The sequence below is a fragment of the Triplophysa dalaica genome, chromosome 15 (assembly GCF_015846415.1).
Source record: "Triplophysa dalaica isolate WHDGS20190420 chromosome 15, ASM1584641v1, whole genome shotgun sequence".
NCBI classification, from domain to species: domain Eukaryota; kingdom Metazoa; phylum Chordata; class Actinopteri; order Cypriniformes; family Nemacheilidae; genus Triplophysa; species Triplophysa dalaica.
In genome coordinates this window covers 9,597,675-9,615,233 of record NC_079556.1, presented here as the reverse complement: position 1 = coordinate 9,615,233, position 17,559 = coordinate 9,597,675, and the positions used below count along the sequence as shown (strand labels likewise).

General features: G+C 36.5%; 2 protein-coding genes across 2 annotated transcripts in view; both read left to right on the top strand.

The window, feature by feature from the left end:
* Window positions 1-9,144, top strand: part of sptbn5 (spectrin, beta, non-erythrocytic 5) — a 35,369-nt gene extending 26,225 nt beyond the window's left edge. Inside the window, 17 exon segments of the mRNA XM_056768383.1 lie at window positions 359-571; window positions 762-958; window positions 1,144-1,348; window positions 1,809-1,985; window positions 2,085-2,240; window positions 2,774-2,991; window positions 3,080-3,269; window positions 3,742-3,918; window positions 4,024-4,131; window positions 5,396-6,142; window positions 6,212-6,277; window positions 6,422-6,505; window positions 7,237-7,328; window positions 7,437-7,550; window positions 7,696-7,784; window positions 7,885-7,992; window positions 8,225-9,144. Of these exon segments, the coding sequence (XP_056624361.1) occupies window positions 359-571; window positions 762-958; window positions 1,144-1,348; window positions 1,809-1,985; window positions 2,085-2,240; window positions 2,774-2,991; window positions 3,080-3,269; window positions 3,742-3,918; window positions 4,024-4,131; window positions 5,396-6,142; window positions 6,212-6,277; window positions 6,422-6,505; window positions 7,237-7,328; window positions 7,437-7,550; window positions 7,696-7,784; window positions 7,885-7,992; window positions 8,225-8,367 (3,084 nt within the window). The 3' untranslated portion in view covers window positions 8,368-9,144.
* A 3,441-nt stretch (window positions 9,145-12,585) lies between these two features.
* Window positions 12,586-13,924, top strand: foxg1a (forkhead box G1a). The gene has a single exon (XM_056768405.1). The coding sequence runs from the start codon at window positions 12,674-12,676 to the stop codon at window positions 13,922-13,924; it is 1,251 nt and encodes a 416-aa protein (XP_056624383.1). The 5' UTR covers window positions 12,586-12,673.
* Window positions 13,925-17,559: the final 3,635 nt, after the last annotated feature.

Here is a 17,559-nt window from a genome sequence, read left to right as displayed (position 1 = left end):
ATTTACTTGAGCTTAATATCTACTAAAACATTGATGCTACATGAAAATTATTATTAGCACAATAATTAGCACCACAGAATTTTACAAGAACTTTAATAATAACAAAATTGTGGTACACTGTGTTATCGATATTAGGGTAATTTTCCACATATTATATAGTAGATTGTTCAGTACCCCTGTAAAATTTTGCATTAGTGGCTACAAACTCTCTCTTTCTGCCTCCCTACACTTGTATTTTGAGTGTGATTTATTCAGCTAAAACAGTGAAAACACAACATATACAAATATATTTGTACTTTTCTGTGTTTTTCAGCACAATCCATTTTTTCCTGATATTCTGATACACTTTGCCCTTTAGGTTGTGATGCAGGAAATTGAGAGCCGGACCCCTCTGGTGATGGCTGTACAGGAGGCGGGGCAGAACCTGGTGCGGGGACGACACTTTGCTTCCCGTGAGATCAGCGAGAGAGTTGCTGAGCTAAAGAAGAACTTCGAAACTTTGATGAAGGAGTCTGAGAAGAAATATCACCTGCTTCAAGAAGCACTGAAGATACAGACCTTCCTCTTAGAGGTCGCCAGTAATCCCTTGACATTTCTATACAGTAAACATAATCATTTTATATTTATTTATTGGTATAAACCACTTGAGATGAAACATCTCGTACTCGAGGGGGGCCCACAATATGTGCGGTTATAAAATTGATAGTTACTCTCCTGGATGCTGATTGGTCGATGGCTGTTCGTTATTATGATCTTTGTAGGTCTCCCAACTGGAACAGTGGATGGAGGAGCAGAGGCCCTGGCTGGAGTCCAGAGACTATGGAAAAAGTGAAGAGGTCACTGAGGGTTTCTTGAGAAAACTAGACACAGTTGACCTTGAGTTGGAGAACCAACGTGGAAAAGTGGAGTCTCTCCTAAAAACGGGGACTGATCTACAGAAATCCAAACATCCCAACAGGTGCAGTCTTATAGGTTCACCTTTCCACTACAAGCTTACAGTAACAGACAATTGTGATTTATCGAACTTATGTGCTAAATATGATTTTCGGCTAGTAAGAAAATCTGAATGATATATAATAGGCAATGATATCCGTTCATACATCAAAGTGTTAAAGATGCTGGCATTATTATGTGTCTTTGCAGCCATTTAGTAAGTAAGAGCCTTAAAGATGCTCATGGTGAGTTTGAAACGCTCCTGGGACTGTCCACTGAACGCCGTGACCAGCTGGAGAATCAGTACAATCTCTATGTGTTTGAGAGAGAAGCCACAGACCTACAGAACTGGCTCCTCTCCCGCAAGACCATCGCGGAGTCTGATGATTTTGGACAAGATCTAGAGGGGGTTGAGGTAAGATTCACCCCATAATATTTTGCTAGGAGTACTAAAAACATAAAAAGTTTCATATGAAACATCTTAACCCTTTCATGCATGAATTTATGACCTCAGTCATTTTCAAAGTGCACAGTATGAGTTTTGTTTTTATTTGAACACATATTGTACTATTGTCAGCTGTAAGGACTTTTATTCCCGACAGTTAAGATTCACGTTTGTTTACAGTACATGTTATTTTTAACTTGTTCTTTATGTTGTCAGATCTTAATTTAAGACTGCCCAGTATTAGAAGCGTGTACGCACTACAAATCCCATTGTAATATAATGTTGTTTGTTATTTTGTAAAGATGTGTACATACTTGATGTTAACCTGAACTTTATATTACGTCATGTATTCTTTATATTACTTCTATAATTTTGTAACCCGTTTTGATGTTCTGAATATTTTTTAAAACACTTAACATGCTTCTATTAGGCGCTGCAGAAGAAGTTTGAGGATTTTGCAGAAGAGGTCACCACCCTCGGTCAGAGTAAGCTTGGCAATGTCCAGAGATTGAGGCAGGCAGTTCATTCATCTGAGGCAGAGCTGAAGGAAACGGATCTGCTGAGACTTTGGGAGAACTTAAACAAAGCTATGAAAAACAGAGCAGAGGTATTTCCATTTAATATACCATCGAGGTACTTCTGTACTGACATACCAGGATCATTCATCATTAAAATTTGGCCTTTAATATGTGATTGTTTTGGACAGAAACTGCATACTGCTCGAGAGGTACATCAGTTCGACCATGATCTGGATGAACTCAGGAGCTGGATGAGTGAGAAGGAGGTGGCTCTGGATTCTGAGGACCAGGAGAATGACCTGCTCAGTGTCCAAGCTCTCATTCGCCAACATGAAGGCCTCGAGGTAACATTGACAAACACTGGTTTGCTGTTTTACAACTGGTTTACAGCTTCATTTTACCATGCTTTAAGTCTCACTCAGTGGCCCATTTGCAATGTTTTCAGGGCCACTATCTATTTTTTATCCCACATTGGCAAATAGTTTTTCAGGTCTGGTACTAGACTGGCTGGAGTGGGGGGCAATCAGATATTTTTCACATTTTGCATAATTTTCACCTTTTTTCTGTGAATTAATTGACAGATCATTATTTAATACAGTAGATGTATTGTTTTTCATTTTGTTTTTCAAATGAAAATTAAAAAAATTGGTTTAGCTTAAAATTTGTATTTTGAGTTTTTATTGTGAAAATTAGGTTTGTAATTTTGACAATAAAAACTCAAATACAAATTTTAAGCTAAACCAATTTTAAACAAAATGTTATCAAAATTATAGTTAAAACAAACAATATTATCAAAAAAAATGTAGTACATACTGTAAAACTACAAAAGCTAATTTCTAAAACACAAAATCATAGAAGTACCCTTTTGTTTTATCAGAGAGACCTTGCTGTGATAGAAGAGGATGTGTCCCGTCGAAATGAGGAAGGCAAAGCTCTGGTCCGCAGGTTCCCACAAGTGAAGGACAGTCTGAATGAGAGGCTACAGGAGATGAAGGAGATCTGGAGCAGCCTGCTGGAGAAAGCCAATGAGCGCAGACAAAGACTCCAGAAGGTTGAAGCCGTTCAGAGATATCTGACCGAATGGAGAGAGCTAATGTATGCAATGGTTTTTCTGTTCTTAAAGATTCTTGTGTGATTTCAGGTGATGTACTGCACACTTACATTTGTCCTCATACTGTTTTAGTGGCTGGCTCAAGGAGACGTTGTCCCTAGTGACAGGGGAGGGGCTTGGAGGGGAGGTCAAAGACCTGGAGCAGCTAATCAAAAGGCATGATGAGTACCGTGCACAGATTGACAGACAGCTGGACAAATCAGAAATTGTTAAAAATGAAGGAAGGCGTCTGATGGAAGAGGGGAACTTCATGAGTCAGGAGGTATGTTACCCACCTAGTGTTACTGTTAAAATTAGCATAATATTTGATTGTTTGTTTAAAAACTATTCTTGATTTGAGGTAATAATAATTCATCCATGAAAGAGTTTAACACAATTGCTTGTTAGTCTTTACATGTTTGTCAATTTTAAGGCGTGAAAAACAATCATATTTTTAATTATTCCATTTATATAATCCATTTATGTGGACATCTGAAAAAGTGACATATAGGCTGATGTACTAGAGTCCCTGTAGTGCACTGTATAGTCACTCAATTCACTTCAATGTACCAGTGTAACAATAACAATAGTGCAGACTATAAAATTTTCTCAATTTTCCAATGTTACAGTGTTTGTTATGAATTGAATTGTTATGCAATTTTTTTATAAATGCATGAACTTCGACCAAAGTTGATGCCAATAATTATTTTGAATATAAATTGTGAATATTTCCCATGCCTACATGACTGTTAAAGCTGGAGCAGCGCCTGGCCGAGCTGCAGGAGTTGGAGGCGCGTGTGTTGCAGACGTGGGCTGAACGAAGAGCTCAGTATCTGGAGGATCTGGAACTGCAGCAGCTACAGAGAGACCTGGAGCAGGCGGATCACTGGCTTAACACTTATGAGAGTGCACTTAGAGCAGAGGAGTATGGGGTGAGACTGTCACACACATTCGGATAAATTTATATTTGGAAAGATGTATTGTTTAAATTCTTCTGCAGACAGCCATATACTCTCTTGTGTTTCTCTCGTGAACAGGACTCTGTCTCAGATGTTCTGGAGTTGATGAAGAAACAGGAGGATCTAGAGGCCATGATTCAAGCCCAGAGTGAGAGATTTAATGCCCTGCAAGCCAGGAAAATTCAGGTAAAATGTGAAAAGCTTCTGTTTAATAGGCCTTTTTTTGTATAAATAAATGGGCAATTCCAAAGTTATGGACGTGATATTTTGCGTGATAAATATGGACGTGACATAAAAATGCTCAGTGAATGAATTTGTTACGATGATATTGAACCATTTGTTTATGTTTTACCTAACCCTTGTTGATATAATTATTTTTCATTGAAATATGAAATATTTCATTGATTGACATTTTTTGATGTTTAGACTCTGTGTAAAAAAAGGGAAATAAACATGCGTTATGGATGTGACAAAAAAAACACGTTTTTTGGGAGACGATAAACTTTGTAGGATTTCTATAAAAAAATTAAATGCACAATGCTGAAGCAATAATACCCAATGAATGGAGAAGGGGTGCCTCTTTATAGAACATCAAATCGTTACTTTATATTAATTTTCATGTGTCCATTTATGAGAAATATGTAGCGTTATGGATGTGACAATCCTGAAAATGGCTCTTAACTGACTATGAAAAATCATGCACTAAAAATAAAACAAATGCTTTAAAAATTTTAAGAGAGATCTTACGTGGGTATATGAAACACCAAATGTTATTATCTGTGCTCTAACCATAGTAAAAATCGCTGGTAAAACCTTTTTTTTTCCCGTGGTTAGGTTGGCATTTTCATGGAATTGCCCAGTTAGGTATTTAATACTGTGGCATGATGGCGAATTAAATTCTAATCTGAAATTCTCGTATTTAATTATTGAGCCCTGTTCTTTAAAAAAAAAGATTCCTTTATATTAGAGATGCACTGATATATCATCCAATAATTGATATCGATTAAAGCCATTCTTACAATATATTGGCCAAAGTTTAAAACCAGCTGATGATCAGAGCTGATCGATTCTGTCAATCAAAAGAGGACAGGAAAATGCAATGAAATAGTTTTTTGTGAAAATAAAATGTTAAAAAACATCACTAGTTAGATATTCAATATTAATAGACAATATATGAATTAAAAACATTCAGAAAGTTAAGAAATCTTCATTTAATCTTCCGAATTTAGTTTTTGCGAGTTAACCACCATACTATCGGCATCTGCATCTGCAGATATCACTCTGAATAATAAGTGTAATAAATGTGTCGGTGGAGTAGTTTAGTGTCATCTCTACTTACATTATTTCTTATTAAAAAGATTTTTTTGCTCTTTGAAAGATACAAATGTCCCATGTTTATCTAAGTTTTGGCCATCATAATTTATTTTTCTACTGTTATTTTGTCCCTCAGAGAGAACATAAGTTAAAACAAACTGAGAGAGACAATAACACAGGCTCCAGCCACGAGAAGCCAGTTCGTGTGGCATCCCTGAAGAAAAAGGTTTCTGAACGTCCTGCTTTGTCTCCGCGACCCACGTTGACCAATCCTGTTCTCAGACGAAATAGCATCGGTAGGAAGGTGGATAACTTCTCTGTCCCTTCCAGAGTCTCAGTCAGATCTTCCATCCTGAGAAGAAACAGCAATGATAAAACTGATTCCCTTGTGGTATCATGTGTGGCATCTGGCCTCAGGAGGAACAGCAGCAGTTGTAGCGATACCACCACTTCACCTGACAAAACGTCCACCTCTGTACCAGAAAGCGCCAGTTCATCTTCTGAAACTTCTACATCTCTGTACAGACCTCATTATCTACGCACCGCCCAAGACCCTAAATCTGAAGATGAGGGAGATACTCAGAAACAGGCTGAGTCAGCTAGCCATCCCCCCAAAGATGTAATTCCCAAACCAAGGACCTTCCCAAGGCGTGAGAGATTATCCATCCCTGATACAGAGATGCGGGGTCCTCCCAAGTCAATACCCCCCGATCCACCCTATGAAGTCAACACGGTGATGCTTTCTAGCAACAATCAAAGCTTTGAGGAGAAAAATCTTCCACCGTCTACCCCACCAGAGGACCCCAAGTCATCTCCACCATCTTTCCTTTCAGAGACCGATACACTTGAAGAAGATGACTCTTCAAAATACCCAACCACCAAGGTAAACACTTGCCAGCTCCTCTTCTATTCATATTCCATTATTTGGTCTATAATTTGCCTGCTTCTCTAGATCACAAGAGGTCATGCCAAAATGGAGGGTACCCTGGAGATTAAACTGAAACAAGGAGGAAATAAAGTAAGCTCCTCAACCAACACCGAATGGTGATATTGATTAAAAAGCTCTCACTGACACCCTCAGGTTCACTTCTTTGTTTATAGTGTGGTTTTGTTTCTGTAAGAGCACTTAATGGTGCAACATTGATCTGTTGATTTGGATCAGGGCTCGGATCACTGGGAAACGGTCTATGCAGTACTGGAAGAGGAGACACTCAATCTGTTTAAAGACCGAGATGCCGCCAGTGAGGTATGGCTGTACACAGACACGTTTTCACACATACATATATTTGGCCAGACACGCTAGTGACAGGCGGAGAAAAGACGGATTATATTAGGAGAGACTTGATAAGTGTTGTTTATTATTTATTAAGTATATATGCAGACAAACAGAGCAAATATTTCTGCAGACAAATCTTACATTAGTGAACCATGATGATAGCAGTTTGAGATTCTTCTTTGGTGTCTTTCAACTTCTTGCATGTCGATTGTTATTGCATTTGGAGCAGCTTTTTTACACTGTGCATACTTTATGTTAAAGGGATAGTTCACTCACAAAATTAAAACTCTGTCATAAATTACTCAGCCTAAAGTTGTTCCAAACCTAATACAACACAAATAAAGATATTTAGAAAAAGTATAGCAACGGACATTTCTGGGGCACTATTAACTACCATAGTAGAACATTTTTAAATGATAGTCAAAGGTGCCTCAGAACTGTTTACCTACATTCTTCAAAATATCTCATTTTGTGCTCAATAGAACAACGAAATGATACAACAAAATTCTACTATTGTAGTCAATGGTGTCCCAGAAATCCTAGTTATTAACATTTTTCCAAGTATCATTCTTTGTGTTCTACCAAATAAAGAAATGTATACAGTTTTGGAACAACTTGAGGGGGAGTAAGTCATGACAAAAAAAATCATGTTCGAGTGAACTTTCCCTTAACGCATTAATGTTTAGTGTCATTCATTGCAGAACTGCACACGTTGGCCGCCAATCTCCCTGGCTGGAGCGGTGTGTAAAGACAATCCTTACTTTAGGAGAAAAGAGCACACCTTCAAACTAATGTGAGTTATAATTCTTTCCTCCTGCTGCTGTAAAAGGTTTTCATTGGCACGTCTGCTCACATTGCTCGTGTCCGATATAATCTGTTTTCATTTCACTCTCTGGTTCAGACTGGCCGATGGCAGTCACTATTTGTTCGCTACTTCATCTCAAAGGGAACAGCAAATGTGGCTGAAGGAGCTGCAGGATTGCACAAATGAAGCTGCGTCTTTGGACAGTCCGGGGTACAAAAAAACAAACATAAACAATATGATAATTTTAGTATTATATGAGGGGCAATGAAATGTGTAAAACTACAGTAACATATAGGTCAGTTACTAAAATAATAATAACTGGACATTTTCTTTTTTACTCTTGTTTCCCCCACAGAATTTACACAGAAACGAGTGAAGAAAGCACAGAGCCAGCGGAAACATGTAACACTGAAACTTCAAACTCAGAATCTAACCAGGAAAAGGGTAAGAGAACAAACAAAACTAGTTCTGGCTGTTACATTGTGCCAGTCTGTGTATATCTGCATGCTTGTACTTAACACTTACTGCAGATTTGTAATAACAGAAGAGTCCACAGAGAGTTGTGAGACTGACAGAGAGCCACCACCAAAACCCCCACACACTTATTACATCAGACACCGCTACCCTGACGGAGGAGAAAGCCGAGACTCAGGTGAGAGTCCGGTGTTTTCATAGTGTTGATGTCAAATGCAATAACTAAAGATAACTGTAGTCTTGACTAGATTTGAGAATGAAGAAATTAAACTTTAATATGGAACAAAGTTTTAAAAAATCAAACATTCCATTCAATGTTCATATGTTGTGTCATGCTTGTGTTTTTTCGTGGGATACATTTGCTTTTGAGGAAACTAGTTTGTATTGAATTTATTTTTTTGTATTGCCAGTAAGTGAGAGCCATAATTTGAGAAGTTTACAGAGGAACCAGGCGCCCTTATACCCTCCACCTCCTCCACCGGAACAGACAGAGAATGGAAACAAGGACAAATCCAAAAATAGGAATGTATTCAAGAAGTTTTTCAAGAAATGATTTTCATTTAACAGCAGGTCCAGCTTTCTATTATGGGAGTAGTTCATAAATGACTTTAATTTATGATTAATACATTTGAATTTGTACTCTGTGAAATTCTACAAATGATTTGTAATTCCAGACAGATCAACACACCTCAACGTATACATATGCTTTTGTGTGCATTCAAAAATTTAAAAGATATAGACCACATCTATGTTAAAGTGTCAAATGCAAAAGTACTCTATTAGATCTAAAAAGATTATATTAGATATATATTTTGTATTCCTATTAAGTTCATGTGCTAACAATTCATGCAATTTTTTTGTATGCTCATGTATGTTGTTATAATCCGAATAAATAAACAGGTAACTAAAGATGTAACATATGCTAAAACTTTTGGAAGTGTGTCTTATACTAAACTCATTAATAAATCAAGTATTTGAACTCAAAACTATTTGTTAAACCACCACAGGATGGCACTACAGATCATGAAAAATGATAGTGGCGTTATTAACTGTACATTTAGTTTTACTAAAACCTAATGTTTCATTTGACAAGAGAAAGAATGAGAGAAATGTGTGTACCACTTATTATCTCACATCTATTTTTTATCCTTTTTTGTAAACATTGATTATTTATATAATTGTAAGTAGTAGAAATTACCCCACTCTCAAAAAGACGAATTATAATTATTGTGTAGTGATAATAATACTTACTTATTTAATTTGGAATACAATTTTATAATATTTGTATTTTCATTGAATTTACATTGTGAATATAAAGTACTGAAAATTAGTTTTGTCGTTGTTTTTTTATGTGCACACCACTATAAGCAACAAGCCATACACACATAATTGTTGTTGCTGTTGTTGTTTTTTCCTCTCAGAATGACAAACGCCATAACAAAGGTAGCAGTTTTTGTATAGTTCTACAATACACGGTTGAACAAGACTGGACAAAATGCATAGCCTACAATTTCTACATTTTGTTTTACGTGTAGTCAAACAATAATTCAACATCACATTTAAAATATATAGCCTTATTAACAGTAGTTATTTATGTTAGCACAGTTGTTTACTTATTTATATAAATGCATAGTGAAATTTGAATGAAACGTGAATTTAAAAGGCGGTTTAATTCGCGTTTATTTATTCATAAAATTTTGCGAAAGTTTAAACGCGGGTTTAGTCGGTTAAAATGTCATGTTGGGTTTGTGACCCTGTTTAAAGAGGTTATATTATTTAATAACCATTTGAAAGATACATTTCTCAGGAAATAATAATGAGAAAGTTACAACGAGAAAATCGAGCTTTTGGATGCTTGGCTATATGAATGAAGCTCCAAAATAAACCACTCTTTCTCGTCGCTAGAGGGCAGCACAATAAAGACAGAATGAACAGTTTTAAAAAGGACTGACTGTCAAGGATTACCTCCCTGTTTTCATTTCTCATTTTCAACACAGGCGTATGTTTGTTGAGGTAAGTGACAACTGTGTTGATTTAGGCGACGTGCTCGTGAACATTTTAGGACATTTTAGAAAGAGTCCACATTATTGCGCAAAAAATACGTTTATTTTCCTACTATCGTCACCGCATGCTTGATGTGCCAGAAAAGAAACCCAAAGTTGTAGCCTAAATGAAAATTTTAGGGGAACCTGTTCACTAATGCAATAGGCCTATTATAGGCCAATGTTACGATTAATTTAAGAAAATATATTTAACACTGCTTTATTAGGCTATTCGTTTAACTCTTAACCGTTTACCTTTACCTACAAGTCAGCAAACATGATGCTTAAAAAACTCTTATTTTAATCTACACTTTATTCCTCAGTATAATTCATAATACATCCATTTTTGTTTATATGAGAAACAATATTAAAATTTCCTAAACACACATTGTTTGCCTCACGTTTAGGTTATGGATGGAACTATATCAAACTCTATTTTCTTATAACCTTTCGCAAACTTTACTTTGCATCGACAGTGGGAGGCTAATGAGTGATATGGGCTTTACGAGAAATTATGAATATGTTTGTCTTGTAAACCACGGGGCTAATGCACTGATACAAAGGAAAATATTTAAATAAAGCTAGTAAACTTTTGCATTATTTGCCTACATATTTATAGTTATATATCACATTAAACAAGTCCGACAATGACAATCAGACATCGATTAACATGAGACATCTTGTTTGTTGGTGGTGGGGCAACACGCACCTACATTTATGAAAACAATCTCGCGATAAAGGTTACAAAAAATATCAACCAAAAAAGTCCTTTATAAGAAAGAGTCAACATTTTATCAAACCAACAGTGGCGTGTAAAATATTTTCTACTTAATAGTACAAATAATGGTTAATGCTGTTAAAGCCAGAAAAGCAACTTTTGCGAGATTTATGCGTGTTTGATTAGACCTAATATTAAATTCAGTTTATTAAAAAAACTATGTAAAATTCAAGAATAAATTAATATAATATATATAACAACACAAACTTATTGAATCGGTTGCTTAATAATGCTCAAGTCTGTTCTCTTTTCAACAAAATTTCTTATTCATTTGGAGTGAAATAATGTACACATTGCATGATTATAACGCAGAGAGCGTGCGAGTGCTTTCATTAAACTCTGTAGTATAAAAAATATATTATTCGGATATTTAAAAAATAAAAAACACTTTTAGCATGGGATAAATACATTAGACAAACATATAGCGTATAAAGCATTTAAAATACAGTTCATATAGTGATGTCAATCCTTTGTATTCCTGAGCTAAACAAGATGTTCATATCTATTACCCCAATTCCACCTTATGGGAATGCAGAATAATTTTTTGTTTGTTTGTTTGTTTGCGTGCGTGTCTGTATGTGTTTGCTTGTGCGTGTGTCTGTGTGTACGATTTGTTTGCACATGCGAATGCGTGTGTGCCGTGCGTGTGTCTGTTGTTCAGTCAACCCCCTTGCAACGTTCCTAGCACAAATACACACCTTTCACCCCTTCCATTAGAGAAACTTCAACCGTAAATATAAAGCGCCTGATTCATGTCGACATTTCATACGTCCGCATGAAGAGATATTTATACCTTTTTTAAAACATTAGTAATGTACTGCAAGTGTAATCTGAATTTCTATAAGATGGCCTTAAGCAGTGCTACACTGTCTTTATTTTCAAAATTGGTAGCTCTTTATTATTCTCATCCAGAAAGAAGATACTCCTATTTTAAATGTATGGGTTTTTTGTCTTGATATTCTGATACAGTTTTTACACGCACTAGCTATATGTCATTGTTTATCTAACTGCAAATAACTACACAAACGGAAACAAATCTACACATTATATAAATAATTAATCATATTTATTAAGATTATTATTATTACTATTATTAAACTTGTCTTTGTCAGCTGCCTCTGTTGTAGTTGTTGCTGTGCATGGTATTTTAAATAATATAGACCAGAAATAAATATATTATAAAAATAAAGATATTGCTGATATTCTCTGCAGGACGAATTATCATTATAAATGTCCATGTTCAAAATCGTTTACGTAAACTTGCAACTAAGTAGCTAATGCTGCCACATGCACGGATGTAAAGCATCAAGAAAAATACTTACATTATTAAAAATACACGTGAACGAACAAGCATGCGTAAATGAGAAATAAATATATGTTTTTCGCAAAGGATTTGCATTATAAACAACTAGGCTATAACCTCACTATCACCTTGCTGTGGGTATATGTGTTGTATTTGTATTACGTGCTCCAGCCGTGATTAAAAGCCAGAAATTGCCGATACAGGAAGTAGTACCTGTTTTTTTTTTTGTGGCTACCTTTGAGTCCCTTTTGTTTTCCCCCCTGCGGTATGAAAACAAATTGAGGACGCATGGATATGTTGAAACAGCACTCTACAATTATAAAAAAAATTGATTGAGGTTATGTGGTCTGTTTTCTTGGTAGGAGTTTGCTGGGGGAAACGAAAGCCATTGTTGACTGGGCATGAGCATTGGTGGATCTTGTGTATCCTTACGCACTGGAACAGGCGCTAAGAACTGCTCAATGATTGGCTGCGCGGGTAATACTTATGCTGCTGTGGTTGGCTACAGTCTCTAAAAAGGTTCAACCAATTTTTTTACAGCTTAGTGTCTGTGGCTCCGTAATTAATTGTAGATAGCTGTCTCATATCGACGTGTTTTTAAGAAACATGAAATAGTTGTTGTGTTTTTTTAATAAGAGGAGTTGCCAGAGCAAGAGATTTGAAGACCGACTGTGCTGCTGCTGCTGCTACTGCTACTGCCGTTGTCGCTGGTTGTTGCTACTCTATTTTACTTGTGATGTTGGATATGGGAGAAAGGAAAGAAGTCAAAATGATTCCTAAATCATCGTTCAGTATAAACAGTCTGGTTCCTGAAGCCGTCCAAAACGACAACCACCACCATCACCACCACCACCAGCACAGAGCGGTGCACGAAGAAGAGGAGAAAACTCCTTTATCTGCCCAAGCACAGGAGCCAAAGTCGGAAAGCACTTGCGCTAAAAGTGAGAATTCATCCCACGACTCTTCGTGCACGGACGAGAAAGAAAAGCCGGAAGAAAAAAAGGACTCCAAAGAAGGCGAAGGAGGCAAAGACGGCGAAAAGAAAAACGGCAAGTACGAGAAACCACCTTTTAGCTATAACGCTTTGATTATGATGGCCATTCGGCAGAGTCCCGAGAAACGATTAACTCTTAACGGCATTTACGAGTTCATTATGAAAAATTTCCCATATTACCGGGAGAACAAACAAGGATGGCAGAATTCCATCAGGCACAACCTCAGTCTTAACAAATGTTTTGTCAAAGTGCCCCGGCATTACGATGACCCAGGAAAGGGGAACTACTGGATGCTTGACCCCTCTAGTGACGACGTGTTCATCGGCGGAACGACGGGAAAACTTCGGCGGAGATCAACAACTTCTAGGGCAAAGCTGGCGTTTAAAAGGGGCGCACGGCTTACCTCCACGGGACTGACATTTATGGATAGAGCTGGCTCTTTATACTGGCCCATGTCGCCTTTCCTCTCGCTTCACCATCCGAGGGCGACCAGTGCGTTAAGTTACAACGGCACGTCGTCGGCTTACCCTAGTCACCCAATGTCCTATAGCACAATGTTAACTCAAAACAGTTTGGGGAGCAATCACTCTTTCCCAACATCCAATGGTTTGAGTGTTGACAGACTAGTGAATGGAGACATTCCCTACGCCACACACCACCTCACAGCGGCCGCTTTGGCCGCCTCAGTGCCATGTGGGCTTTCCGTACCCTGCTCCGGGACATACTCTTTGAATCCGTGTTCAATGAACCTGCTCGCGGGACAGACCAGTTATTTCTTCCCCCACGTCCCTCACCCATCCATGACCTCCCAGAGCACCACGTCCATGAGCTCCCGGGGCGCCTCTTCCTCTTCCCCGCAAACGGCCTCCTCTCTCCAGTGTGACTCATTAAGGCCTTCCCTACCCAGTTTCACCTCCGGACTTTCAAGCGGACTTTCTGATTACTTCACACACCAGAATCAAGGGTCAACACCAAATCCCCTTATACACTAACTAACATCCACAGGATCAGACTGTAAGTGAACATTTTACACCAGTTTACACTGTAATATATATAAATGAAAGAAAAAAATCAAATTAAGGAGAAAGGACATTGCAAGCCGAATTCCAGGTATTTTGTATTATTATTATTATTATTATTAATATTATTATTATGCATTTCTTTCTGTATACGAACGTCAAGTGTCGCGAAATGGTTTATTATTCCACTGTCAGCAATGTGCAATGTGACCAGTTTAAAAAAGGGTAAAGGGTAGGTTTTCTGGGAGGCAGTATGATTACTTAAGAATGTTTATTTAAATAGTGGTTGCAGTTTTGTCTATTTTTGAATGTTCAAATATCTAATACCATTTCAAAAACAGCCACCAGTCATCATGTTTGCAGTATTATCACGTATCATGAACGCACTGGTGGAGTGAGATTTTTCGAAAATTAGTTTTATTTTCGTTTTTCAATAAATATGTTCTATAAGTGCTCAATACCCGTTCAGATCCGTGGCTCCTTGTTATTTTGTTATTTTAATAATGCAGACTGAAAAGTATATTTTCAGGAATGCAGACTGAACATATGCATCTACAATGGGTTTTAATGACTACAACACAGTTTCTTTGTAGACCAAAGAATGGGTATCAAGCAAAAAAATAGTTTTGTTTTCAACGTTCATACAGACATGCAGTTTTGAAGGAGACTGACGTAATGAATGCTTTTAGATTGTGTTTGCATATTTTACTGTATGTGGTCACCACCATGCAGGTCACATTCTTTTTTTGTAATTAGTGAAATGTCAATACCTGTTGTAATTATAGGTTAACTTTGCGAACGTGTAACCCGTGTTGAGTAAATGCCTCATAAAATATTGAGTGATTGTTTATGTCGTCTTTAAATTCCATGGTTGTGATTTTGTGGTCTTATGCCCGTGTTTGTCGCTTAAACTGTTAACCAAACAAAATAAAAAAATAGGTTAAGGTACATTTATTGCGAACATTTTGTCTTTTTTGAAGAGCTAGCATTTGGCTGTTTTTCACAATATTGATTGGAATATAGCGTGGAATACAGAACATTTAAGCGTCAGTTTGCGGGTATATTTGAAGGCCCCGGCCTTCCAGTGCGTTACAAATGATGTTCAAAGGGGAAATTATGAAGAGCGAAACCACACGAAAAACACTATTATTTTATACTTTTTATTTTAAAAAGCACTATATGATATGCTATACTATAGGCCTACCCATCTTCCATTCTAGGGCCCTAAGCAATTGTGCCTGAAACTCCTTCAAGTCCTGTAATCGTTACAATGCTTAATTTATTACGTTGTTTTATGTACAAAATATTTGATATTAAAACAAAACAAAAATTTTCGAGCGTCTTTTGGTCGTATTGAGGCGATACACACAGATGAATAACACCTGATAATCACCATCAGCCCTTGCTCTTCGGCCAACAATAGAATCATTAGTTACAATCCTACAGATCAACTTATCTTTCAACACGTTAAGTCCAGTGATTTGTTCGTTTTTTGAAAGAGACATTGTATTAAATGTGTCTCCGTAATGCAATAACCCCCGTGCTTTATACAATAGACCGGTGGAACTCAATATCTTCTCCCAAGATAGTATCGCTCAAATGTTAAACGGGGTGGCCACTCAAAAACAAAAGGAGAAAAAGCAGAGGTCATATTTAGAAACATATATTTTTCTCTAATAATAAGGCAAAACTTCTATGTCAAATATAAGATATCCGTATGAGGATTTTAATAGAGTATAGGAACATCTTATTTGCCCTTAGGTGTTTTATTTAAAATGTGGATTTTCAATTTAAGTTTATTTTATATAAGAGCTACTTTTCTATTCAAAATATTTCTAACAATCTTACAGTAAAATAATTAAGTTTAATATAGGGTGCAGGGCATGCATGATGGATGTTTCAGGATATTTTATTTATTTATTTGTATTTGTTTTTTTTAGTGGGTTTCAGTGAGAGCAAAACTATGATCTTTAGTCGTTGTTTGTTATGGGCTTGTTTAATTGCTTTTTATGCTTCCGGTCTAAAGCAGGAGTTTTTAAACGTCCAACAATCCATCTACCTGCAGCAGAAATAAGGCCTGGAATCCGCTAATAATTGAAATCTTCAAATAAAGCAATCTCTGTTCGAAGCGGCGGAACCACAGTTAAAAACGAAACGCCTGTGTTGTATTTTACATACATTTATGCAGAGTTAATGAAGCGATGCGCTTGAAATAATAGTTATTTTTTCTTTTTGTCTTTTGACAACATCTTGAATGCAGGGTTTAGTCACGAGCTATACAAAAGGCGTGGTTTCTGTTATAACCCCGAGGCGCAGAGTGTGGGGGGAAATGGGGACAACATCCAAGCCCAAAGACACCAAAAGAAATGAATCAACGGTGCTTGTGCGAATAAATAGACAAATGGTATATTCTCAGGAAAATGATCAAGAACATCAGTAGGCCCACATAAAATGAATTCATGACGCGAAATAGCAAATTTAATAAAATGCGAGAAAACAATAATGTTGTGATTAAAATATAAAAAATATGTTTAAAACATTGTTTAGGCTACATAATGCAAATGGCATTGTAAAATAAATAATTATGAATATAAAACAGTTTGATAATTTTATGAAATAGCAATGTGTATTATCTGCACAATCGTCGTTTATCTGTAATGAATCATTTCCCTGGGACAGCTTGTGCGCATTTTTTGCTTTGGTCTATGTGCGCATTACATGTGCATGTAAATCAAATCTTGGAGTCCTGCCTTTGCACTTAAGACAGTTTTGCGTATTGTTATGTTGGTGTTTTGGTTTGTCCTATCAACATGCTTTCACAGTTCTATATGAAGAAGTCAAGTGATATAATTCAATGCTTTAATGCTCATTCACTCAGTAATGGATAAGTCACATCTTTGAGTGTATAAAGAAAAAAAGGAGGTCATTGTGGGAACTAAATTTCGCCACGGTATGATCGAACGTTGCTTAACGAAGCAACGAAATTTGCACCCTTAAAATACTTGCAAGGATGTTTCCTCTCCCAAAGTAATATGAGCCAGGCAGAGTGAGGGCGCTAGAATGACGCAGAACTGTAGTGACATTTACTAAATATCTTTGTGAAACACATGGCCTCTCGTAAACTTACTTTTCCCTGTGGCAAGAAGAACTGTAATATCATTTACAAGCTATGAAAAAAATCACAAGGGATAAAACAGAATGCTGCTCCCACTAAACCATTTTATAGTTTCCTAATATTAGGAAATTTATGCAGAAAGCACAGAAGAAATGTGAAATGCATATTTATTATTATTATTATTACACAAGTAAATGATAATAATAATAATAATAATAAAGTAAAATCCAATAGATAAATGAATAAAAAAGTATAACGAATGACAACATTAAAAAAAATCGGAACAATTGATTCACATGTCTTTTATACACCCGTTTGTCTCTAAACAAATTCCTTTTTTTAGCAATATCCAACAATGGTAGTAAAATGTTATATTGTTTTTAATCTTAAAAGTTATATAAATTGTATTTTGCTCAACAGGCTGAAAAACTGTTTGTGATATGTCCAGTCTATATTGTAGTAAAATATTTGCAAAAGAAAACATTTGACAGAT

Bases quoted from the DNA above. Each gene is read 5' to 3' on its own strand.
- foxg1a (XM_056768405.1), top strand. From the start codon at position 12,674: ATGTTGGATATGGGAGAAAGGAAAGAAGTCAAAATGATTCCTAAATCA.